The sequence below is a fragment of the Solea senegalensis genome, linkage group LG4, assembly GCF_019176455.1.
Source record: "Solea senegalensis isolate Sse05_10M linkage group LG4, IFAPA_SoseM_1, whole genome shotgun sequence".
NCBI lineage: Eukaryota > Metazoa > Chordata > Actinopteri > Pleuronectiformes > Soleidae > Solea > Solea senegalensis.
The window spans coordinates 9,499,122-9,526,887 of record NC_058024.1 but is presented as its reverse complement, the minus strand read 5'-3'; the positions used below and the strand labels follow the sequence as shown (position 1 = coordinate 9,526,887).

The 27,766-nt window shown below is 42.5% G+C and overlaps 1 protein-coding gene across 5 annotated transcripts in view; it reads left to right on the top strand.

Annotated features, from left to right (window-relative positions):
• The window catches only part of LOC122768388 (calmodulin-binding transcription activator 1-like), an 86,775-nt gene that overhangs the window by 40,872 nt on the left and 18,137 nt on the right, over positions 1-27,766 (top strand). For 4 of the 5 annotated variants that reach the window (XM_044024353.1, XM_044024352.1, XM_044024356.1 and 1 more), the window contains 5 exons: positions 5,062-5,129; positions 12,016-12,151; positions 15,865-15,936; positions 20,392-20,545; positions 24,073-25,940. In XM_044024353.1, coding sequence (XP_043880288.1) covers positions 5,062-5,129; positions 12,016-12,151; positions 15,865-15,936; positions 20,392-20,545; positions 24,073-25,940 — 2,298 coding nt within the window. The remainder of the gene's footprint in view (positions 1-5,061; positions 5,130-12,015; positions 12,152-15,864; positions 15,937-20,391; positions 20,546-24,072; positions 25,941-27,766) is intronic. The other variant, XM_044024354.1, reaches the window with a different exon arrangement.

Sequence of the window (27,766 nt, the reverse complement as noted above, 5' to 3'; positions counted from 1 at the left end):
GGGGGTGTTTGTGTGTTTATGGCATCAAATGACTGAATTACGTGTTTGTTTTTTTTGAGCAGTAGAATTCACTTTTGAAACTTTCTTTGGGTGCTTCTTCTGGCACTTTTCCAATACAGTGCTAGCACTACTTGACTCGATTTGAGCTGAGCCGATACTAAAATGTGATCCAACAGACTGCTGGCCACTGATTGGTCAGAGAGTGCCAGTTTCACTCGCTGGGCGTCACTACTTCATGTCTCCCCGTGATGGCGCTGCTCAAATGAATAAAGGGGAAACTTTGGCAGAAGTTACCTGGCGGAAGAAGAGAGAGTTTACAGCAAGATAATGGTGGAGAAATCTATGTGAAGAGATGCTCCATCTACGTTCAATACATAGACTTTTTGCACTTTGTTCTCTATGTTGTGAATCAATAGTGAAATGTATCGTCAGGTACCCTGTGATTCCCACCCCTAATGTTGGCAGCCATCTTGCTTTACTAGTGTAATGTTGCTGTTGCCTCCATCGTTTTTTTTGACAATGTCACGCAGCTGTATTTTTGTAAAGTTTGTTAAATTGATCTATCTATCTATCTATCTATCTATCTATCTATCTATCTTTCAGAGGAGCAGCTCTATGACATTGGTGACTGTAGAGGTCACTCAGAGCTGTTTACATATTAAACACAGAAATGCTGTGAGATGAACATTGTCACGTGTCCGTCAACAATTGAGCATAATGACATGCCCTCGGGCGCCACTCAATTCTAATGGATTATTGATTATTGCAGTTTTAAATCAAATTGCATGGCAGTATAGCTTCAGCGTAGAATTGTCATTGTTATACTTGCTTATACTTTACATGATGAGCCTCGCTGTAAAAATAGAGCCCGATCGATAAAATGTGGGCTAAGCGGACGGCAGGGATAGTGCTCCGGATCAAAATAAAAACCGCCAACAGAAGCTCGTAGTCTGCAAAAAAAATGAAGTAATAAAAACAGGAGGCAATTTTGGATAGAGTGTCTATCAATGTCAGACACTGACAGCGTTGTTCTGGGAAGGAGAGAGCCGGTGGAGGTGCTCTGGAACAAATTACAGCATCAGCAGACCTCCCCTGGTAATGCTAATGCAGTTATTTCGCACCACATATGTATACAAGACTCGCCACGCTCAAGGAGAGAGGCAGGAATGGATTCTGTAGTTTTAAAAGGGCACTTCAGTTTGCTGCGTCCTTGCACTGCGAAACTGAACTGTTCGATGCCAAGCGATTCCAGTGGCGGTGGCAGCGGCAGCAGCAGCAGCCTTTTATTCGAGGCACTTCGAATGGACGTGACAGTTCCACTTTACAGACAACTCTGTTTTCTCCAGATCTCTGTCAGAGTGATGCTCGTCATTAGACTTCAGACGTGCGTGAACACACACACACACACACAGACAGACACACACACAGACACCATATAAAGGAATCTCTCTGGGGAAAACTCCTGCTTAAGTCTGTTGCAGTATAGGCAACCTCACCATTCCTTCCTCTGCCTCCTCTGGAAATCTCCCTCAGGCCTCGTGTGTGTGTGTTTGTGTGCGTGTGGCTGTCTGCTTTTCTGTACATGCCACCAGTTTCTTGGAGCGAGATGGTCTCAGTGATGCGTGAGTGGGAGGCTGATTTCCCCAACTGCACCGCTCACTCCAATCTAACTTCCCACTCATGCTCCCTGCTTTGTTAGATATTTCTTAAGTAACTCTCTCTCCTTATCACTCTCTCGAACACACAGACAGAGTAATAGGTGTGTGTTGACAAAGTGGCATACATGTGTGTGTCTGTTTGTGCGCATACACACGCCTTCAGCAGGGCCTGTCGTAATGTATTATTACGCAGACGCACGCAGACATGCAGAGCGTCTGGGTTTCTAGAGTAGCTCTCTGGAGGAAGACGCTCATCCCTATGTCTGGCACAGTTAACACACACTCACACACACGCACACTCACACACACACACAGTATTCCTGAAGGGTCACTGTGTCGCCAGGCATACTCTAAGCGCTCCATCACTGCTTTCCATCGGGATGATAACTGTGACTTCCTGAGGATCGACCTTCAGCATCTCACTTCTGTCACTCTTTATATGGCCGTGTGTGTGTGTGTGTGGTAGTTCAGGGTGAGCAGCAGTGTGTGTCTGCAGTGTCAGTGTGTGTGTGTGTGTGCCGTTTCAGCTGACTCTTCTTTTTCTGGCTTTTTAATGGCTCTTATGGGGCAGGCCTTTAATTGCAAGTCTCTCTCCCTCCTTCTTAATCCTCTCATCCTTCTGTCTCTCCCAGCCCCTCATCTCCTCTCTTCGTCTTCTTCTTCTTCTTCTTCTTCTCCTTCTCCTTCTTCTCTTTTCCTCCCGCCTCCCACTGGCTGACAGTCACTAGGGGAGCCCAAGTGCCTGGCCGGGGCCGTGTGGAGGCCGTATAGGATATTGACTTGCTGCAGAGTGGTTTGGGAGGAGGAGAGGTGGCTGCCTGTCACAGCTAATGAATAGATGCATAAATGAATGAGGTACTCGTGTGTGTGTGTGTGTATGTGTGTTTGTGTGTGCCTCTGTGTGTGTATGTATACATGCCTTCATTATGCTGTGAGGACAAATGTTGGTTCAAAAACCATTGTTACGGTTAAGCTTGGTTTTGAAGTTGGGTTTAAGTTAAGAGATACACGTGTAGTGGAGATGGTTAAGGTTTGTAGAAAGGTTTGGGGAATGCATAATGTATATGGGTGTCCTCACAAGTACAGAGGAATAGGTGTGTGTATATCTTTGTGAGGACCATTTTGACTTGAACAGTAGAAAGTGAGCAAATTTTTTGAAAGACTTGTTTTAGTGCTAGTGGTATAATTAGGTTTAGTTATGGTTAGGCATTTAGTTGTGATTGGTTAAGGTAAGGTAAGGGTTAGAAGTGAGGGAATGCATTTTGTTTACGAGCGTGCAAGAATGTGTGTGTCCAATCTAAACATGGCTGTGAGCAATTTTATGAGCCTCAGACAGACAGACATTACCAGTGACTGGCTTGATAGTGATAATTATTAATGCTGTGATGACAGTCCACCCCACACCCACACACACACACATACATATAAACACACATATAAATTGTGGATGAGGCAGCGGGGGGTAGGGATGTGAGGACTGAATGTAGGATACTAAAAAAACAATCAGTTAAGTGCCAGCACCCTCCAGCTGCTCTCTCCTCTTGTCTCTCCCTGCAATAGACTCTACATAAAAATGGATGTAGTCCTGTGGTTTGAAATGTGAAGCCCAGGAAGAAGGAGTGAGCCACCAGGGGGCGACTCTGCTGGTTGTACACGTCTTCTCAGTTGATTTATAACGTCAGCAAACAGAGTTAAAGCTCTAGTTTCAGGTCTTCTTAAAGAGAACATGACGTCAATTTTGTAATTTATGTTCCCATTTAGGCCACACGGCGGCATAGAGGCTACCACTGTTGCCTTACAGGCCCAGGTTCGCGTTTTTGAGAATCTCCATGTTTTCTCTGGGTTCTCCAGTTTCCTCCCACAGTCCAAAAACATCTATCCATCCATTTTCTTTGCTTTATCCTACACATGAGGGTCGTGGGGGGAGATGTGCCAATCTCAGCTGACATAGGGCGATAGTCGGGGTCACACCCTGCACAGTTCGCCAGTCCATCACAGGGCCACACTTAGAGACAAACAACCATTCACTCTCACACCTCCAGTCAATTTAGAGTGTCCAATTTACCTAATCCCCATATTGCATGTTTTTGGACTGTGGGAGGAAACCGGATAACCCGGAGAGACACCCCCCCAACCCTCATGTGAAGGATAAAAGTGGTAGACAATGAATTAATGTTCCCATTCAGATGAAAACAGATAATAAAGCACAACACATATGAGTGGACACTGTGTGAGCAGATATCATCCAATGACATGGCGCTGGTCCCATTGCTAATCTCCAGGCTTCAGAATGTGACTTTGTTTTAGGACCTGGAGGATTACATCCATTTTTAAACACAGTCTCTCTGCTCTCTGCCTTCTCTTCTTCCCTCTGTCCCCCCTTCTCTCCTGATAGGTGTGGAGCAGAAGCGCCCTGATGTCAAACTGAGACAAATATCTTAAATCACGCTCTCTATCTCTCTCTCACACACACACACACACACACATACAGGTCTGGAGAGGAGACTGTTGATCTGAGGGCGTAGATGAAGGAGTGCTTCCAGTGTTGATGTCTTTTTCACTATTGCTTTGTGCCACATTTTCAAACACTGATTGCCTTAAGAGGACAATTTACATTTCATAGTCTTTCACAACAAGTGGGTGAGATGGGAGTCAGAGATGGAGGGGGAGAGAGAGAATGATGTTTCAAGGAGGAAGCCAGAGGTGAGCTTGCATCGAGAAAAGGGGAAGGGCGGTGCGAGCTAGAAAGTAGGAGGCGTAAGAACAACGAGAAGTTTCTTTGGGCTCCATCTGTGAGTCTGCGTCTCTGTGTGTGTGTGTGTGTGTGTGTGTGTGTGTGTATGGACGTTTTGTTTTGCTCACTCTCTGTAGAATGCACCTGTATGATATGAGCTTTTCTTTTTGGATTCATGTGAGTGCAGAGGAAATAGTGTTGTGGAGAGGAGAGGAGATGAAAAGAGAGCCGAAGGAATTAAGAATCAAGTTAGGAGCAACCTTTATCTGACGGGAAACTGTGAAACTGCAAAGTACAAGAAAACTTTTCCTATCAGTGAACTCTCTCTGCCAGTGTATAGGTCTGTGTGTGTTTATGGGGCATGTGTGTGTACTTAGAGATAGCTTTTTCTCCCCAGTGGAGGGAGACATCATTGTGTCGTTGTGTGTGATTGGTTGTTGGCCCTGAGGGTTTGTCCTCTATATCTGTCTCCTGACTGGTTGCTATGTGACCAATCAGGCGCCTAGACCACACTGTGGCAATCAGATTGTGACATAGTCTCTCTGGACATCAGCAGGTCACCTGGAAATACCTGTTATGTTTTTATCTCCCCGTGACACACACACACACAGTCTCACACACACACACAGACATCAATATAACCTCTTTGTCTCGTCTTTGTCTCTGTAGGAGATTGCTGCATATCTCATCACTTTTGAAAAACACGATGAGTGGCTGACGACATCGCCAAAAACAAGGTGAGAGGAATGCACACAGTGGTTAACACACACACACACACACACACAGGTTCATACAGCTATCCGTTTAACCCTTAAGGCCCTGGTATACTTATGCACACAGTGCACGCGGACCCAACGCGCATCGTGCACGTGGCGCAATTTGCGAACTGAAGAACTGAATTTCCACTCCACCACTAGGTGGAGTATTAAGTCCCGCTCACCAAGCAGAAAGAACATTTCCACAACAGAAGAAGTAGTCGCCAAGGATAGTCATCCAAGCTTTGACCTGGTGACCCTCGACCCGGACCTGACTCCCCTTTTCAGCTGTGAACCAGACGTGTCGAGCCGTAGCATCGTTCTGTTCCTATTTGATAGGAATGCATCCTATTCCCTGCGTACAGACTTGTACTGCCAACTGATGGTGAAGTCACGATGACTCATATGGACATCATGGGGGGGGTAAAAGTAAAAGTTAAGATGCATTTTATATTGCATACTTTTATTTTTATTTTTTTAAAGAAGAAAGAAATGGGAGTAGTGATAATTCTGCAAAAGTAACATTATTTTTATTCATAAAGACGAGCCAAACAAACTTTCACAAATTTCACAAATTCAATCCGATTTTTCAGTCTAATCAGACTGCCTATAGGTTGTGCTGAAGAAAAGGATATAAGACACTCTATATTGCACATTCTTATAGCTTCTGTATATATGTTTTGCCATAGTAATGGGAAAAACGTAGCCTATTAAAGGGGGGATAGAATGGTCTTTTCTAACTATAAATGTGATTTATGGAGATTTAATGACCAACATTAGCTTGTTTTTATGGTCAAAGACCTCATAGTTTCTGCAGAATGAGCCAGTCTGCCTCTGCGCAGCCTACATGCAATGACTTCCATTAACGTGGACAGTCTAAACTAAAGTGTTATCCCGCACCTCAACCATCACCAGCAAATGCCTAACCCCAACCGTAACAATTCAAATCTTAGCCCTAAATTTACTCAGTATAGGAAAGTTCTCGGTAATGCCAGAAAATGTCCTTAGAGGTAATAAATACAAGCACACACACACACACGTAGAATCCCTCAGCCAGCTCATGTTGGGTTAGTGCCAATTGCTGAGAGTCCATGTTTGATTAAAACATTAGTGATGTACGTCGACTGTCTCCGAAGGTTCCTGCTGACGACCTGCTCCACACGGTTTTACAACACGACTGGACTGCAAAGCACCTCGTCAGCTCAAAGTGGAGTATTAATAAATGTAAATGTATTAGGATAAGTGATGTATAATTCAGACACAGGAGGGTGAAAAGTGGTCAGGGGGGAAGGGGCTGGGTCGGGGTTTGTGTATATATATGATTGGGTGTGAACAGGGGAATCACGTGTCACAGCTGAATATTCATCGATCCTAATGAAGTGTAAGTGGTGCTATTCCAGAATGAGGAGCGACAGGAATAAGTGAAGCTGTAGGAGGGAAAAGGGAATGACACACAGACAGACAGACAGACAGAGAAATGGTCATTTGAATTGTTGAATCACGTCACCTTATTGACTTTTCCGTTGGTTAATAAGACGTGAAATGGTGGGGTTTTTCTTAAAAAAAAGAGAAAAGAATGAAAAGGCAGAAGAAATTTCTAGTGGGAGGTTTATGTAAATTTTGCAAAAAATAATTTCAGATGGACAGGACTGTCACTGAAACCACCAAATACCTTAACGTTTATTTGTTTATTTATATATTAACTTTAGGTTTTGTCCATTTGACACAAACGGACACACTTACACTGAGACGACAGACGTGCAAGACGTGAACTAAGAACTTCACACCTTTTATCCATAAAGACAAATAAAAATAATGAAATACTTACTGTTGCAGACTGGATTTATCTTGTTATATATCTAGAAAAGATGGGAATATTGTATGTTACTCCTATACTGCCATCATTTGTTTGAAAAAAGTAATTTTACATTTTATCTTATTTTTTTTGGTTACTTTGGTTCTCTGTGTGGTTATAATTCATACCCTTTAATACAAAGTTCAATAACATTTTAAACTCATTAGTTTATTTACAGTACATGTTTGATTTGTACACAGTTGAAAGTTATAATTTTGCAGGTTAGTTAAGTTATGCTAAGTACAGCAAAGCGACTTCTCTGTCTAGAGCTTACATATGAAGGGAACATGAATAAAGAGTATACACTTAAATAGAAAGTGAATAAACTAAACCGGACCAGTAGTCCTCATGGACACCAAAACCTGGTTCTAGTGAGGCAGAACCTCATTTCTGAGGAACTGGTTAAGTTTAGGCTTTGCAAGTGAACTGAAATCAATGTAGCATAAACCTGTGTGTGTTTATTACTTATTCATGATGTAGTTCCTTATGGGGATTGCATTTTATATTTTAATGTGACATTAATGCCCTTGGTTATGACTTTGGTTGGTATGGACATTGAAATAACTAAAGAGAGAAAAAGTAAAGGTAAGAATAGAAGGAAAAGTAAAGTGAGTGAGTGAAGCGGTCATCTCACGGCCCCATTTGTGATGAGCAACACTGCAAAGTCCTGGGGTGATGCCTCTGCGCTCCCATTGTGTGAGCTGAAGGACTCCACAGCAGCAGCAGCAGCAGCAGCAGCACAGTTTATGTTGTGGATGGATTTCTCATTGATTGGCTGTGCTGCCATATAGGCTCAGCCTCCCAGCAGCAACAGCAGCACCAGTCATATCGGTGTTATTGAGCAGCAGTTAGATATAATCCCATTTACACATGACGCGAGGCACGATTAAAACAGATTACACCTAATCCCATCAGATGGAAAGCGGCTCAGCAAACGGAGGCAGTGACATTTATGTGTTTGTGTAGATGTGTGCACACTTGTGGGGGGTAAATATTAAGGTAACAATCAATGACCTTCATTTCTTTTTTTCCCCTTTAATTATCTCATCAGTGCAAAGTAACGGCTGTTAGCTGCTCTCTGTATCTCCTCTCACTTTTCTCATCTACTCCTCCCATTACTGGACTCCTTCTCTCTTTCTCTCTCATGCCATCTTTTCCTTTCATTTTCCCTCTCTCCTTCCCTTGCCTTCTCTGTTTTCGCTCTGCTACGCCGTGGAATGGTAGAAAAGCTTTTTATATCCCACACATCACCGTCCAGTTACGATCAATAGCATTTATGTCTGCTTGAATAGGAAGGTTTGCGAACATTGCACCGTCCACGTGCGCACGCGCACACGCGCGCACGTGTTTGCCACCCACACAAACACACACGCCGGGAACACAGCTGATCTCATCCATCTTCTCCATAACATAATTAGAATCAGCAGCCCCGAGATGACTCACACTGCTCGAGACAGAGACTAAACTCGGCTTTGATGGGAGGGTGGGGGTCTCCACTCCGCTAAGAAACTGGCAGGCTCAAGCCAAAACAGAACAGATTTAAGGTGTCAAAAAAAATCAGCTCAAAGTAAATTCAATTTCGCCACACACAGTGTTCGGAGCAAATTGCAATCATCTCGGTCCATATAGATGTGTCTACATCAAATTCAAAAACCAGAGGAGAGGAGATAGGAAATAAATGAGCAAAAACAGTGGTTAGGGTGGGAGTAGAAGGGAAGAGATGAAATGAGAAGATGAGAGAAAGGTGGGAAGGAGTGTGGAGAACGGAGGGACTGAGGAGGCAGGGAGGGGAAAATGAAGAGATAGAGGGATAAAGACTTGAGGTTGATCAGAAGAGGTGAGGTGGTGTGTGTGTGTTAGAGAGCACTTGTGAGTATGTGTTAGTTTATTGATTGTTAACGGGCCTGCTCTCGTTCTGTTGTCATGAGATAAGGCTGAGAAGCATTGCTCCTCCACCTACACACACACACAGACACGTGCACACGCCTGCCCTTAATGTTTCTGAAGTGTAGTGACTGATTGCTGAGCAGCAGGTTTGACATTGAGTCCAAAGAACACACAGCTGCAGGTCCTGCCATCTCTGATATCACTACAGCATTTCTGTCTCTCCACATGTGTGGCTCCCGTTGTGTGTTGTGTGTTGTGTGCGTGTGCAGGTTCATGTGTATATAGAATGGGAACTCAGAGGCCAGTGTTCCTACTGCGCTGATGAATCACACTACTAAAATATTAACACGAACGGAGTGTGTGAGTCTATGTATGGGGTGGGGAAGCGTGAGACCGGCTAACTTGACTGTGTGAGACCATGTACACCAAACTTTTTTTTTTTTTGGTTTATATTTATGAATCAACAAAGCAAGAGAACTTCAAGATATAATATATCAAATTGCTTTTTTTTTTGGAAGATATTTTTGGAGCTTTTTGCCTTACCTTATATCAGGGTTCCCACTGGTCCTTGAAGTCCTTGAAAAGATTGCGAAAATTGAGTAGACATGGGTCATTGAAAGTGCTTTATTTTTGTGAAAGAAAGAAGTTAAGTTAATATTTAGGTAAACGTCTCCCTTGTTTGTTACGACGCCACCTACTATTTCATGCCCTGCATTGCTTGATGTGCATTGACCTACGCAGAACAAACGTTGAGCCATAATTAGTAGTGTTGTTGTGGACACTGTCCACTGTCTCTCTCCGCCGTTGTCGTGAGATTCTGTGCAGAAAAATGAGCAAGTAACATTAAGCAAAAGAGAGCAAATGATGTGATGCCTGGGAATTGAAAATTCCAAGATCTCTGTCTCAACAAACACTGACTTTGACCAAGATTCCAAAGACAATCACTTGTCCAGATGCAGAGCGTGCTGCAAATCAACAAAAGTGGACGCCATGGACAAGTTACAAGTTGCCCTCCCATCTTAAACTGTGTCAGCACATGGGTGTCCAGGGTGTACCCCACATTTCGCCCTATGTCAGCTGAGATTGGCGCCAGCAACCCCTGTGACCCTCATGTGGAGGATAAACTGGTAGAAGATGAGTGAATGAGTGAGTGGTCCTGGAAAGTCCTTGAAAAGTCACTGAATTTGATGGTGTGGTAACCCTGTGATATGTAACATGTGCATTGAAATGATCCTAAATTAATCTAAAACCTAAAAATGACAAGATTAATGTTATATAATAATAATACTAATATTATATATTACCAAACTGCGTTGAAACCGTACAAATGTGTCTTTCTATTCAAGATAACAGACTCTAATGACTCTGTGTCTTTGTCTCCTCTGCACCTTCTGGGGCAAACTCTCAATGAAACTTTAGAATGAGGAACAAAATATTCAGTGCTACTACGACTAGCTGTTGTGTAGTCTTTTGTTTTGTTTTTTTTTCATTTTATTGTGTATATTTTGACACTAATGGATCGAGACGACTCATTGCCATTTGCTGCACGTTCTGCCTCTGAAAGTGTCCCAGTTGGTTCCCCTGAGTCTTTTGTAAAACACAAAAGAACCAACTGGGAGAACAACACACCAATTCCCATGATCCCATGCTGCTTCCCAACTAGGTCTGTGATTGTCTTTGATTGAGCGGCAGAAATAACCAAGCTTTTAAATTTCACTCGCTGTCGGTGGAGTTGAAAGTCTGCAGTTCACATGTGTGCAGATAGTTTTATGATGTAGCTTTTTCTGTGTGTTTTTGTCTTTCATACACGCACAAAGTGTGTGTTATGCCTGTGTAATAACACAGTTCACACGATCTCTGCTCATGGTGATTATGTGTAAACGGGGAGATCATCTTTTAACATGCTTACACATATAACACAGTTTATTTTTTATCAGTCTTCTGATTGGCCAACAAGGCTTTACAGTTACAGTTATATCGTCACCTGCTGACTTGGCATATCAACACTGTTTTTATGTGGATGCAGATGTATTTGAGAACGTACCATGACTATTTTTAGCCAGTGGAGTAAAATACACACCTGCAGGTGGACATTGGACATGCATACAATGACTTTGGTTTCTTGAATGTGGTTCAGTCACTGGTTCTAAATAATATTAGCTGTTATAGAAACAGCAGTAAAAACTGTCAGAAACTTCTTTCATTCTTCTTCTGACGCTTTATCCTCCACATGAGGGTCACAGGGGTGCTGGTGCCAATACCAGCTGACATAGGGCAAAAGGTGGGGTACAAACCACCATCCACCTCACACTCACCTACAGACAGGTTCAGGTCTTCTTATTGCAAAGGCCAGAAACGATACAGTATATTATGCACAACTTTGCTTTTGTCACATTGTGTCCTGTGAATTGGGTCCCGATCTGACCTACTGTGTATACATTTGGGGAAATGTGTGCAAAACACATACACGCACAATTTTTGTGTCACAGAAGAAAGCCATACGACTCATTAGTAGGAAACAATATCGGGATCCTACAATTCCTGTATCTGTCAAATGGAAATTTGCTTAAATATGAAGATCTGTTAGATTATCGCATTCTGCAGATAATCTATAAGGCACACAAGAAAATTCTTACAAGCAATTTATAGAGAAAATTTGAAAAAGAGAAGAAAAATTATCTTTAAAATAACAAAAATCAGAATCAGTTTGATGGAAGTCTGAAGTCTGTTTATGGGATTAAAAAGAAAGGAATCATAATCAGTTGCAATATTTAAAAGAAAAGTAATTATATACATCTTGAACAAATATGACTGAACATAATGTTGCCTTATTTTGGTTATATTTCTATATATATATTTTTTTTCTATGCTTAGTGTATTGTGTACTGACACATGCTCCTTTCATTTTTTTTTTATTGTTATTTTACTTAGAAACATTTGTTTTACATGTTTAATTTTTAAATTTTCTAAATGAACAATATCAACTTGACAAAAACAAGCAATCGATGGTTCGCCACCTTTAAAATGTGGTTCCTCATCTAAACAGCTGCAGAAACCCTGGTCAAGACCTCGGTCTAGTGTGTGATTAACACAATGTAATGGTGTCTTTATCCTGTCCTCCACCAGGCCTCAGAATGGCTCTATGATCCTCTACAACCGTAAGAAGGTGAAGTACAGGAAAGATGGCTACTGCTGGAAGAAGAGAAAAGACGGGAAGACCACCCGAGAGGATCACATGAAGCTCAAAGTGCAGGGAGTCGAGGTGAGAGGCTGCAGAGGAACAACAAGTCGATGATGGTTTTGGCACCGAGTTCGGTTTAACTGTCAGTCTTGTCTTTAACTTACTCTCCTTCACTCCGAGGAGACATACGTGTAACACGAGTGCACGAGGCTAATATGTTACCTGAGAGCGAGTGGTGTCCCTCTCTCTCTGTCCTCAACCCCACAACACCCCCCACTTTCTGAAAGATAATGCCTGAGGCCAGGAACAGAGAGGGGTATCGATCCAGTCTCAAGGCAGCGTCTGTGTATGTGTGTCTGTGTGTGTGTGTGCGCGCGCGAGTGTGTGCGCGCATGTGTGTGTGTTAGTCACATCAGCCAGCTCAAAAATTGATTATTCAGCAGGAATATACCAAGAGGTGAGAGGAGTGAGTGTGCATGTGTCAGAAACAGGAGGGATGAAGTGGAGGGGAGAGTGAAGGAGAGACAGTGAGGAGGCACATGGATCTTTCCAGAGCATCACTAAAGATGTAATTATGTTTAAAAACAACAAGACTAATATCATATAGTTTGCTGAGTAATGTAGTTAACATAAGCCAACACTCTTTCAGTCCTTAGAAAACAGTATTTCTCTTCAAGGTAACAGACCGTTTACTAGTATTTGGCCAGTGTGTTGTTTTTTGTCTTTTCATTTTATTCTGTATATTTGTCACTAATCCCCAATCCCCACTGGTCATACAAAAACAAGAAAACATTTAATCCTGGGTTTAAACTGATTTTTCACAAGTGTGATTTTTGTTTTAATTGGCATTCGCTCCCATTGGAAATAACTTGTGCAATGTGTGCAGGTTTTTAATCAGCTTCAGCTCTGATCGGTGTCAGTGAGAACTTAAGACGGGCCGCGATCACGTGTGTTTCTTCTTTGTCTGCTCTATTTTCGGCAGCGATGCATCTTTTCAGGCGAAGCGCTTTGACCTGCGTTCACCTTCTGGTCACCTACAGTCATTAGTGCTACCATTCGCAGCCATTTCCTTCGGACAGCACTCAGTGTCATTCATTTAATCAACCAGATCGTCTAAAACCATGGTTCTCAAACTGTGGTACGTGTACCACCAGTGGTACGCAAGCTTCCTCTGGTGGTAGGAAAATCAGAAATACGGTTCTACTGTATACACCAGGGTAGAAAATTAAGCAAATAACAAAAAGTATTTATACGGCGGAAACCAGCTAGGGACATGTGTTTCAAGCAAAAATGCTATTTGAATATTATTTGTCAAATATTCAGATATTCTAAACTCCAGTGCATGGTAGCTTGTGAAATTAATGCAGGGTTCACAGCATGCTGAGCTATGAGCAGCTTCGAGATGCATTCAGAGACCCTCACTTCTGCGGAATCTACTGCATGTTTAACTATGAGGAGCAGCTAATAGAAAGCAGAAAGTATTTCAGTTTTGAGCTTTTCAATCATATTACCACTCGTCACATTAACTGATTGACTTTTTTGTGACAAAAGAAAAATCATGTATTCATGCCCATCCCTGGAAAGACAAGACGACAGTTCCCATGATCCCATGCTGCGTTCCAACATCATCAAACAAAGTCTTTTGTTATTGTTTTGCTTGAGAGGCTGATAGCGGCAGAAATTACATACTGTGCATTAACTGAAGTGGAAAAAAAAAGAGGCACAGAGAGCTTAAGAGAATAATTGAGGTCTTATATTTCCACCTGTGCCTTTATTGGTTACAACCTCACACCTGCATTGGCATTCATCCCACACTCTGTATATTTATCTGCACCGGTGCATGAACACTCACATACACACATGCATCTATAAAGGCAAGTGTTTCTTTGCCTGGTAGTTGCTTGGTAATTGTTTGTGTCACCCCCTTTTCCCAGGACCCCACCCCCGCCCCACTCCTCCTCCCCTCCCCCGAGCAAGCAAGCGGCATGTAGAGCAACAATGAGCAGAGCAGCAAGATGAGCCGAGGGAGAGAGGGAGGATGGGGAGAGGCAGGAAGCTGAGGGAGAAAAACATAACCCTGGTCTCCTCATATCAAATGGAAATATATGGAAATGCACTCTGCCTTTGGCAAAACACACTTTAGACAGAGGACGGGGCGACTTCTGAGAAGAGGCAAGAAACTATAATCAAGTGCGCAAGTTTGTGCGTACCATTTTGAAGACAGGGCGTTGATTATATACAACCTGATTATTTGTGTTTGTGCACTTTGTTTCTTTTATACAAAGTGTGGATGACGTGTGTGTTGTGTGTGTGTGTGTGTGTGTGTGAGAGAGAGAGACTTCTAGTTAGTTCAGTTAAAAAAACCATGGCCATGATGACCTTGAAAAAAGACTTGTGTCATCATCTCACTCTTTCTCTTTCAAAAACCACATGCACACTGTTCTCAAGGACTGGGATTCGACACCTAAATGCTTTTTGAATATTTACCAAAATGTTTCCACAGAACAGGATGTTGATGAAAACTGTCAGGAAAATGGAATCTGGCCTATTCTCCACTCATGTACAGAATTTACTAATTAAAATGGTAATTTTTCGACTAACTTTAGACCAATGCACTGTGTTGTTGTATGTAAATGCCTTGTGTTACACTCTCTGTGTTAAAAATGAAAGAAGCGCTTTAGTTTTTTTAAAGGTCCAGTGTGTCACATTTTGGAGGGTTTACAGTAATCGAAAAATAGTCCCCATGAGTTTGTTTCCACTATACAGTACTAGCACTACCCAGCTCGACTCAACTCTTCTTTTTTTTGCTTTTCCATTAGTGATAGTACCTGGTGCTTTTTTTAGTACCTGCTCTGGTGAGGTTCCATGCGAGCGTCATCACTGGAAGAGTAATGAGCGCGACGTCCAACAGAGGAATCAAACAATGCCGAACTGTAGATCAGTTAAAAAGACTTGAAAATCCTGAAAACATGCGTTAATCTCCAACATTTAGCAAGGACTAAAATCTCTATTTTTAATAGAGGAGTCTGGTGTATTTAGCAACAGCACTGAGGAAAGCCGGTGCGGTCGGATTTCAGTTCAGTGACTGCGTCCGTTTCATTTGATGCCTCCATCGCGCATGTGTGAGTGGGCAGTGTTACAATCTGCCCTCTCACCAGTAGATATCATTAATTCTGACACGCTGGACCTTTAATATTCTTCAACCGTGGCACTGGTTTAGTAGCACCAGATTACTAAAAAACTCAACATAATCCTCTGCAATTATAGATTCCCACACCTACACAATTGAATACATTATTTTGTATGGATGTGATCCTCTGCTGGTTGAACTGCCTCTCCATCTTGTCCACCTGAAGGCTTCACTTTCACCGTGTACACACTCCTCCTCCTCCTCCTCCTCCTCACTGTTACTGATTCCTCCTGCAGTGTGTGTGTGTGTGTGTACTCCAGCTGACAACATTGTGACTTTTTGTGAATTCCAAGTGGGTTTATGTCTAGTTCTGTTAAGGCAGTAAATTTCACAATCTCTTGTGCTGTAATTGTCAACTGCAGATTTATGGTATTTTAGAAAAGACATTAGGAAAAAACGCATACAGCATGTTTGCAATTTAGTTTTAGCACCGCAATCAATACGACCTAAGTGGGTATAACCTACGCTCTCCTCTCCGATTCTCTCCCTCACTATTCACTCCTCTTCTTCTCCTTTTTCACTTTTTGTCATCCCTCCTTCCTTTATCTTTATTTTTGTTTACTCTCCTCCCCTCCTCTCTCCTCTTCTCCTCTCCTCTCTCTAGTGTCTGTATGGCTGCTACGTCCACTCCTCCATCATCCCCACCTTCCATCGTAGATGCTATTGGCTGCTGCAGGTAAGCTCGCCTCCCCTACCCCACCTTACCGCCTCTCACACGTTCAGCCGCACACAGCACAACATTTTGGACCGCATATGTCATTTACATCGGGATCACTTCAGGCCCTTTTTGTGGCCACTCTGTTCACATTTATTCCAGTTGTGTTTATGCAACATTCCACACAAAAGTGGACAGCCATAAAATATATAGAAAATCACACACACACACAAAATGTTATAAAGTGTCCGTGGTATTTTCAAAACACTAAACATTAGGCTCAACCATAAAGCTGCAATAAACATCCTCCTCTTCTAAATTAATGAGGCAGACTATACTGAAAATACAATCACAAAGCTGGGCACGTAATAAAACTTGATGTTGTGTGGCTGAGTGGAGTGTCCCACGCACAAACAACTCGTGCAATGACTAGCAGACGCAGCCAGGCCTATAGGGTCTGTACAGCGCTCACATACACAACAGTGCACAGCATTTCCTTGCCTGAAGTTGACAATAACTTCCACAGCACATCTAACCCTGATGCCCAATACTTAGAGTGAGCTTTAAGCGCTGGGGTATTACTCTATGTGGTCCTTTCAAAGAAAACACCCTGGAGCTACAAACACCACATGCCCATGCTCTCTCTCTCTCCCTCACACACACACAGGTACATACACACACACACAGGTTTGTGCAGCTATCCTTCCCAGGACACTGCGTTGACTTACTTACATGTGGACAAACCTTAACCTCACCACAATTCAAATCTTAGACCCCAGAAATCAGGTTCTGCCTCATTAGAGCCCCATTTCGGTCACCATGAGGACTCCTGGTTTATGCCAGAAAGGGTCCTGAAGAGGTAATACATACAAGCACTCACACACACCTACAGAGGTGTCTCCTGTGTATAAAGGCATGTGTTTCATAGAGATGTTGGACTCACTCTACCGCTCATCTGGGAGACAACAGACAGCAGCAGTTGTGCATCTACACACACACACACACACACACACACACACACACACACAGGTTTCCATGACTTCAGAGGACATTGCATTGACTTACATTCATTTCCTGGAGACTTACTCTAACCTTAACCACTTTAAGGAATACCAGGTACACACACACACACACACACACACACACACACACTCACAGGTTTGTGCAGCTCTTCTTCTGAGGACAACTGCATTGAATTCCATTCCTTTGGGCAGCCTAAACAATGCATTATCCATGACCTTAACCTAACCACAATTCAAGTCTTAGCCCTAAATATAACCAGCGATTAGGACCAGGTTTTGGGCTCCATGAGGACCACTGGTCCTGACAAGGTCAGTGTTTATGCGAGAAAAAGTTCAGAGAAACAAATATAAGAACACACACTTACACACTCTCTCTCTCTCCCTCTCTTGTCCATGCAAGTTAGGGTCACCAGAATCTCATTATCTCCAGGCGACAGGTTACGCGATGAATCTTAAACATGTCCTCATACTTTACACCGCCTCACTTTTCATTTCTCTCAATTCAATTCAGAGAAGAAAAAAAGGAAAAGAAAATATGAATAGCGAGCAAAGTTCATTTTGTATAAGGACATGCATATGTATTTATGTATCCGTCACGAGAACTGCCTGCATAATTTGCCACGTGAAACTTGCAAGGGCATTCTAGTCACCGAGTAGAAAATTAAATATGGCTTCGCCCTGTATATCTTCCTTTTCAGCGTGCCAAACGAGTTAGATCCCCGCAGTCTGGGAAATTTGAAGGGGAATTTTTTGCTCTATCTGTAATGTGCTATTTTCTGCTCTTTGCACATATATCAAAACACGTCAGTGGATATGATCGTAAATCAGTCTGCGAGCGAAGTAACACTGCACACTGTGGTGCTGTAGCAGCCCACTGTGCCATCCTCTTTTGGAGAGAAACGTGTTCCACCTCAGCAGGTCCTCCCCCTCACCTGAGTCTGTCTACTGAATCTTTCATCAAGAGGAGCGCCTCTCTCGCCCCCCACCCCACCCCTCTCCCTCTCTCTCTCTCTGTCTCTCTCTCTCCCTCTCACACACACACACACACACACACACACACATGCGTACATGAACACACCTGTTGAATCATTCATGGGGTCGAAATTCCATAGGTCTGCTGGTGGCCTACAGTATACTGTTCTCTTATTCTATCTATATATACACACACACACATATACACATGTAGACACTTCCACAGCCTCTGCAGGGTTACAGAGAGTGATGAGTGGGCTTTAGCTGTTAAATCTTTTATGGAAAGGTGCAAGAATCTCATTTGACACGCTATGTCCGACCTCCTCCCTGACCTCCACGTCCTCTCCTCCTCCTCCTCCTCCCCCTCCTCCAATAGACTCGATCATTTAAGGCTGTAGTGCGTAACTTAGTAGGTATAAACAAACCCCCGTAAATGAGTTCCCACAGTGCTGATTAAACCTATCAGCGCCACATGACCTGTGGTTCTCAGTATAATGGTGTTCAGATCTCGTGTCCAGCGCTGTACAGAGGAAGTGATGTGTAATGTAAAGACAGACTTATGGCGCGTTTCCACCATACAGTTCTAGCACAGCTCAACTCTACTGCTTTTCCATTAGTGTTAGTACCTGGTACCTGGTGCTTTTTTTAGTACCTGCTCTGTCGAGGTTCCAGCTGATACTAAAATGTAACGCTGAAGAGTCATGAGCGCGACGTCCATCACAAGAATCAAAGCGAATGTGTTCATGTCCAACATTTAGCAAGGATTTCTCCAAAAGCTCAATATTTAACACAGGAGTCTGGTGTATTGAGCGACAGCACTGCTGAAAGACCCGTTCACGACCCGTTCAGTCATATTTCAGTTCAGTGACAGTGTCCGACGGAGTCTGTGCTCCGGTCATGCAGCACTAATCAGCAACTAATCTTTTTAATGAACTGATTCTAATGATTCAGTACACTGAAAACAACTGAAAATGACTGAAACTGTGTAGAGTCGAGCTGTGTCAAGCCGAATAGTGCTGGAACTGTATAGTGGAGCAACATTGTGCTGGAAAATAAGACTAAATGCACAAAGAAGCACCCATAAAAAGTTTCAGGTGTGAATTTTCATGCTCATAAAACTCTCTCATTCAGCAAGTTTCAGGGGATAAACACTTCTTGTCCCCACCGGCCCCTGTGTGCTGTCGCTGTGTACACACAAAATCTCCCTCAGTCAGGTCTGCTGGTGTTGTATGACAGCCTGATCTTAGACGAAGGACACGGCATACAAATTATGTTGAATTGTCTCTGTTCACGGAGAACAAATGGAGGCAGAAAATCACCGAAAGTTACGCACTGCACCTTTAAAGTTCTAATATGTAACATTCTTTTCCATTGAAATGTCTTAAAAAGTGCAACGAGTGGTGTAGTTAAAATGTTTTCAATGATCTTTAAATACAAAGAAATCAGTATTTCTATTTATAATTGTTGCGTTTTAATGACATCATAAGTCTCTACTTAAACTTTTGGGTCGAAGCCTCTGTCGGTGGCCGATCTGTACCCGCAACACATGCACCAAGCATGTTTTATGACAATGCCCTATCTTTTCCGTGCATATTATCTATGTAAATTGACTTTCACGGGGTCATTTGCCAACTAATTAACTTGATTTTATTACTGGAAGAATCACATATTCACATGTCGTCCATTAAAACATAAAAAAAAAAGAAATAATATTAATGATAATAATAAATTGATTTGTATAAATAAATAAAAACATACAAAGTGTACACACATGAAAAACCGATAAGAATACAATAACAACGTACAGGGCTGATAAAATAAGACATTACAGATAGACTAAAACAACATCCAAAGGCACAATATGAACCATCTAAAAGCAAAGTGATTAAAGTTTTGGATTAATGTACTCAAGTCGGTCAATTTGTTAGTTTTTTTTATTATTATTGTTCTTCGATTCATAGTTCATTGTAAAGTGATTAAAGGTTATTCAAATTCATAATACTTTTGTCTCTTTTACACCCTACTGTTTATTTATTTTATATTTATTATACACTCCTCATCTTTAGGTTATGTATTCTATGTATATTATATGTCTTGCTGCTGCTACACTTTAATTTTCCAGTTCGGGATCAATAAAGTACATCTTTTCTATTCTGTTCTTAAAAAACTAAAAGAAAACTGGGTTGCTTTTTTGCCGTAGCGCATGCATGGTGGCCGGCGCATGCCCAGAACCGATCGTGTGTGGGGGAAATATTTGGTACTTCTAGTTGTTGTCTTTTATTTTGATTGCCGTGCAACTACGTCATGAAACTAGGGCTTTTTTTATGTTTTGATTAAGAGACTAAAGCTGCAGAGATGACATGCTGTGCATCTAATTCTGTCACTGCTTACACATCACTGAATATAGGCTTGTGTTAAACTAACACCATGTGTGCCTGTGCGTGTCTTTGCCTGTGTTTGTGTCCCCGTGCTGCTGCTGCAGAACCCAGACATTGTTCTGGTGCACTACCTGAACGTACCGGCGGTGGACGACAGCGGGAAGCCATGCGGTCCTGTCCTCTGCTCCATCAACACGGACAGGAAGGAGTGGGCCAAGTGGAGCAAGGAGGAGCTGATTGGACAACTCAAACCCATGTGTGAGTTCACTTTACTGTCACGTCAGCACTCACCTCTATCTAAGTTTTCATTTTTTTTTTTTTCTTTTTTTCTTTTTTCAATGAGTCACCTTGGCTCAATAACAATACCACGCTTGTCATGGTACAGTAGTGATGAAAAAGATGATGACCTACACTAGCCAAGCTTCAAAATTAATCTGTGGGGAACCGGTGTTGTAAATCCGAAACAGACAGTTTGGTTCACCGGCTTGTTTTTATGCTTTATAAACAACTTGGCAGCAGAAAAGCGGCAGAGTCTGGAGCTGTGCCATCACTTATTAGATGAGACAACAGGTGCTTACGACAATTCAGTGGAGGTGATATGAAAATGCCTCTCTTGCATGAAAGAGGAAAATATCTAATTTTGCCAGAGTTAATAATTTGGCTTGGGTGTTGTGCTGACATGTTGCTGCAAGTAGAATTAAAGAAGAAGAAGAGCAAAACGTAACAGCTCGACTTGCCAAAAAGGTTTTTCAGACATTGAAGGTGGCGTTATTCTTATTTACATTTTGATGAAAGAAGGTTCTGAACACAGCGTCCTTGTGTATATGAGGTGAGAACTGCAGCTAACAAAGCAGTGATACATTTCAAGATAGCATTGGTTTTTCAAAAAGGCTACTTTTTCTGACAAGGCGGTCAATATTTACATACTAACCTTCAGCCAGGCTTCTTAGCTTTAGAGGCACGGCGGTTCCAGCTGCCAGCACCATGCTGCCACCTAGAGGCCGGAAAACATTGCAATCAAGGAAGGGAGGAAAACAAGGAAGGAAGAAGACAGAGCCTGAAATATCCAGCATGTATTATTCATAAATGAGCTTCAGGGAGTTGATAAGTCCAGTACACACAGCATCACATGCAGACACACAGACTAACCTAATCTCAGCCTGCTTTGATCTGGTTTGAAAGGCCAAATAAGGACAGATGAGCAAAACTAAGAGGCTTTTTGACTTAAATACAACCTCACTCCCATTTTTCCCCTCTCGCTCCTTGATTTGCCCCAATTTCTTGGCACAAAATGTCGCTCTGCTCTTGTCTCTTGATCACTGACTTGATCCCTCTGTGGTCATTGGGGTTTGTGGGCATTAGGTCTGTGACACTTAAACTATTTCATGTTTGTTATTTTGCTCGAGCTAAATCCTGGAAATGTTAATTTAGATGTTGATTTGGGAGCTGCTGAGGCTCTCGGGTGTTAAAACTGAAATCTAAAAGAAGATAATTCTTCATTTTGCATACAAGTATTTACTTTTGAGTACAGTGCCATATTTGCTAAATCCTCCCCCAGTTTCACTGGCCTCAAATAGTCTTCAGCTTCCCTCCACCAGGTGGCACTCTCACCAGGATCCAAGGGTTTATTTATTTATTGATGCTGAACTTTGCCTGACTTTGCCTCATGTTTATGAAATTATTTGCTGAACACTTTAAAGTTTGAAAGTATAATCACTCAATGTCTGAGAATTAATACAATAAAATTAGATTTAATAAATAGTTACTGTAGTGCAGGGCTGGACAATAATTTAAAAAACAATAATTCAATTGCAATTGAATTCTCTTCAGTATCAATATAAAACAGGATCAGTATTGAAATAAAGTAGGGATATGCATGAATATTCATTCAATCATTTGATTATAAAAATCCAGGTAATGCAACTATTTGTAATAATATTAAAATCATTTTTAAAATATTGCATTGATAGAAAAAAAATCTGATTTGTAATGAGTGTATTGCCAAGGTGGCAGCAGCAGTAAGCCTTGGTTAGTGGACTGCACATTTGTAATATAGTAATAACCCTGTGAACCTTGCACAGGAATGTACCAGGGTCTTTGAATGCTTCTCATTCGCTGCTCACTTTAGTGAACCCTGCATTACCTTTGCTTGCTCTCATGTGCTGGAGTTTGTAGTTTAAAGTGCGTGGAGCAGGTTTAGCTGAAGCTTTTGGTTTTTTTTCCTCTTCCCTGATAAAGACCTTGGCAAAGTTAGTTTGAAGAAAACACACACTGCTGGATCTGAAAGAGTATGTGTGTGGAATAGCCAACATGAAACTTACTCTATAGTCAAGAACCGTTTTGTATTTTCACATAATCTCTTGAATGGATGTCATTAAACTGTCACATGAAGGAGAGATAATCAATTTCCATCTGTCCTTGGTCTGTGTGCTGCAGTGTGTGTGTGTTCTTGTATTTGTTGCTTTGTGAGGACGAGCAATCATAAGAACCATACGGAGTGAGGACATTTTGGCTCGTCCTCACATCTTTGTAGGGCTTTTTGGGCGTTAACGTGTTGTTGACCTTGGTTAAGGTTAGGATTAAAATTGGATTAGGGTTAGGCAATGAGTTGTGATGGTTAAGGTAAGGGTAAGGGGCTAGGGAATGCATTATGTCTATGAGTGTCCACACAAAGAATGTAAAACTAGCATGTGCGTGGGTGATGTTTCTCTGTTGTTCTCTGGTTTTCTGTCCACAAAGTTAACCACAATTAACAGGTTGCTATAATGTTCACTTAACAGCAAAAATGAATCTTTAAATAGCTGACTAATTTTTACAATTATTATTTAATATGTGTATTAATGTAAGAAACAATTATTGTAATAATGTGTTGGCCATATTGTTCATTCCTGCTAATGCTCTCTGTTCTCTGCAACACAAAAAACTACATTCATGAAGTGGATTTTGTAGTGTAGACTCTGTCCACTGGGTGGCACCACTGTGCACTGTCAAATGGATGTGAAAGAATGCAACGTTAAATCAAAGCAATTTTGTTTGTACAATGCCAGATCACTACATACATTTATCTCGGGGCTCTTTACATAGTAAGACTGAGAGAAGAGAAACTCACTTTTAACAGGGAGATTTTTTACAAGACAGTACAGCATCAACACGGTAACATCATTTTATTTTTAATGCAGTTTCTAGGTCTGGAATAACACTGGTAATAGTGTGGTAATAAGGAGATAATATTGTCATATGCCACAAGTAATATCAAGTTAATAGCTTGATAAAGGAGAATGACGCTGTTCTAAAAACAACATAATACTTTCACTTTAACATTGTGGGGAATCAGAATTATAACTACCATATTATAATCCTCCCCCATGCCCCATACACATTTTACTTTGTTATTACCAAGATATTACTTTGACATATGATGGTATTACGATAATATTACCTCCCCATTTCAACATCATTACCACACACCTTATTAACATAATATAATGTTGTTACTGTCCTGTAAAGTGAATTGTTGCTGAATTTTTTGGCAGAATCAGACTCAGATGTTCAGCCATCTGCCTCGAAAACGGGGGCAAGAGGAGAGGGAGAGGAGGAGTTGTTGTAAAGACAGTTATAATATTTTTATTTAATAGTGTTAATTATAGTAGCAGCATTGCCTATTATGGTCATAAAAATGTACTGATATCAATTTTATTGACCTAAATGACCTGAGCTGCTGAAAGAATAACGTTTGATGACATTGAATTAAATGGCGTTTTTCCTTTTCTTGTCTCTTCTGTCAGGTGCTGGGAGCAGCCTACATCAGAAATGTTCCAGTGTCAAGCAGCGCATCATCTCATCCAAGCAGGAGACAGGGGCAGCAGCAGGAGGTGGACCTGCAGTGGGTACCGGCGTCGCAGCAGGCCAGCGAGATGAGGAGTCGGAGGCCACAGAGGTCCAGAACAGCGATGTGTCGGAGGGCCAGACAGATCCTAGTCCTGGAGGAGGCAGGAGCAGAGTGGGCGGAGGAGAGAGGAGGAATGGCAGGATAACCAAACCCTCGTTACTCCCTCAGAGCAGCATGGAGGTCTCCTCTTCAACTTCCAACAACCAGGTGGAGGTTCCTGACACCACACAGAGCTCCCCGCTGTCAATCGCCAGTGACATGGCCGACAGTCCTGCTCTCTCCATTGGGGCTGGTCTGTCACAGAGCACAGCTGTGTTCATGTCTGAGGTCACCACACTCACTGGGGATTCGGTTTACTCCGCTGGACACACCCATCTTCTGGCCTCCACCCACGAAAGCACCACCGCTGGCATCCTATTGGCCGTCGCCCCTGACAACCAGAGGTTTGCATCGTTTCCTGGTGGAGTGGGCTTAGGCGAGGGAGGAGAGTTGGTTCTGTCCAGCTCTCTAGACTCTGGAGGAGCGGTCACACTTCCTGAAACCACCATGACGTTTGACCCAGATTGCTTCCTCAACAACCCCAAGCAGGGCCAGACGTATGGAGGAGGTGGAGGGAAGACTGAGGGGTGTAACGGTGATGATGGAGTACTCCACTGCCCCTCGAATGGCTTCATCTACAACCCTGCCCTCGTAAACAACATCAAGACGGAACCGTCACCACTGGAGCAGCCGCTGACCACTCAGAACAGCTACGTGGGGGAAGGAACAGGCCTCAGCCCCAGCACCACCTTGGAGCAGATGGACTTCAGTGCTGTCATGTCATCTGCCTGTGTCCCGAGTCTCGGCCAGACCCCACACCACCCCTCCCCAAGCCTCTTCCTCCAGGCCTCCCCCCAGACTAGCCAGTCCTCCCAGCTGCAGACCAACGGTACCGAGGGATCGCAGGAATCAGGTGAGGCCCAAACATACATCGGTCTGCCCACGGTGCCAACGGACTCTCCCATCACCAACGGAGATCCACATTCACACCTCCACCAAGCCAACCCAGACCAGCAGGCCCTATGTGGACGGAACGGACAAGGAGCAGCGGCTTTTCCCCTCACAACACAGGACACGACTGTCGACCAGTCCGTCAGCAGCGGGCATCAAGAGGTGGGAGTCTTAGAGAAAGCTTCTGAGAATGGAGGGGAGTTACTACTCAAGCCTGGGGATCCTCATGAGGCCTACACGAGCGTGGACACAGAGCACTACCTGCAACCCACAGATGACAACGGAGGAGGAGAGGAGGGTGGGGGAGGGGGAGGTGGAGGAGCCGGAGGAGGGGAGAATGAAATTCTCTGCAACGGTGTAAGCTTACCAGGGGCCGGTGGGTCAGTGGTGGCCAGTCCTCAGTCAATAGCTGCTGGTACAAACATAGAGGGGGCGCTCTTCAGCTCTCCTATGCCACAGCAAGGTGGAGCCGTGTCGGCCACAGCAGCCGGGGCGGGATCGGCCATCAGCCTGGAAGGTTTTGAGGCTTCATTTGGAAGCCAGTTCTCTGATCTCATCAATGATTTCATCTCAGTGGAAGGGTCTGGAGGTGGGGTGGGAGCAGCAGTCACTGGGGTTCTCATGCCACAGGAGGGCGCAGCTGGGGAGGAGCAAGGCGCAGTAGTGGGCCACCTGCAGGGCTCAGAGGTGGAGCAGGGAGCTCTGGGACTCCTCCAGGAGACCGGGAGGCTGTTTGGGGTGACAGACTACTCCCCCGAGTGGTCTTATCCAGAGGTTGGTAAACTCAACATGATCTTTTATTATTTATTCATTGTTCTCACTAACATAAAATTAGTCCCTCACCCACATGGTCGACGGTGATTCATAACGACGTTAAACACTGAAATGAAGTTTGCTTAACGTGTGCTACTCGCACTGCCAGGCTGACTGTGTGGTCATTAAGGAGTCAGAATATCTCCGACTTGGCTGAATGGATTTTGATGAAATTGCAATTTCACACGGATTCCCCTGGGTGGCCTCATTAATGTACCAGTGTACCACAGTGTAACAATTCAGTGACACTAATACTGTCATTGAATTATGATGACACGTTTGAAACAGCATCTTACAACCATCGTTGACAAAAAACAAGCAACTGCTTGTGGAAAAAACAGCTGCAGTGCTTAACTTTTAGTGAGTTTTGATGCTGATGTCATTATTCTGCCTCTGTTTGGTCTTTATGAACAGAAACAATGTAGCATTAATGTAACATCCAGTCACAGAAAGGGAAAGCCTTGACTATTCAGTTTGTTAATGTAAGGGCTAAACATAAAGTATATAAACGGAAAACAAAACAATACATTTGACGCTCCTGAAACATGGCAAATAAAAGAAACAGTGATTGCGAGCGAAACTTAACAACTACTCCATAAACTAGGAGGTAAAAATAACAGTTAGATCACTCGACTACCCTTTAATTTAGAAAAAAAATCTCTTAATGTACCTTGTTGCCACTCGTTAGCTCTTTTTGCGTTTTATGAGTACGGTTTGTCGTTTACATCATTGTTTTTCGGCACACTATTCTTTCAAAATAAATGTCAGTTTAAAGAGGAGGAACTAACAAAATGTCAGATTACAATACATGCAATGTAAATACTAACTTTACATAGTAACAAGGCTTATGAGTTATGTGCTCTGTCAAGCAATACTGTCAGACCTGACTGTGGGAGCATTTGTATGTATACAGCAGTAGCACAAGGCTTCTTTGTGTTTTCAGTCATACTCCAACTTATTTGCAGTCATCTTGCTTTAAGATAAGATAAGGTAAGAGAAGATAAGACAGTAAAGACAGTAAAAGTAAAGGCAATAACTAAACGAAACATGTATTATGTGAAAGTACAATATAGAAAATGTTAACAACAAAACTATTAAAAGGTAAACCAGAATGTACATTATGTATTATGTGAAAGTACAATATAGAAAATGTTAACAACAAAACTATTAAAAGGTAAACCAGAATGTACATTATAGACATTTGCTAGCACAATGTTGCTGTTGCCTCTGTCTGTCTTGACGTAAAACATTCACTGAGAGAGTCATGTGGAGCTGATATTCTTGTTTTTTTAACATTTAAAAGTGAAACACTACAGTTTTGAATAACTAACAATTTCACAAAAATATGCTCATATTCAGCTTATATTTTCCCAGCTTTGCTCTGTGATCATCAGTGTTGCATCACTCTGGTTATTCCATTATTGTTTCTTGGAAAAAACATCACAGTTTTCACCCAAAAAGCTCAAAGGGTATTTGTGTGATATTTATACAAATCAGGTAAATGGCGTTTGAAATTGAGTGTCATTAGTTGTTGTGTCATCTCACTTCATAATCTCAACATTTGTGGGCGACAATATGTTATTATTGGCTTCACGTGGCAGTGTCTTTTAGATGAGTGTTCGTACCACACCAGACCTGCTGCTATTACTTTGAAAATGAGCCAGGTTGTAATATCTCTCACTTTAAAGTTATAAAAAAAGACAATACGGTTCCATTTTTAGACCACTGTGTCTCTGAATCATGTTTTTCTGACCGATAGGAGGAAACACAAGCATGTAGTCGCCCTG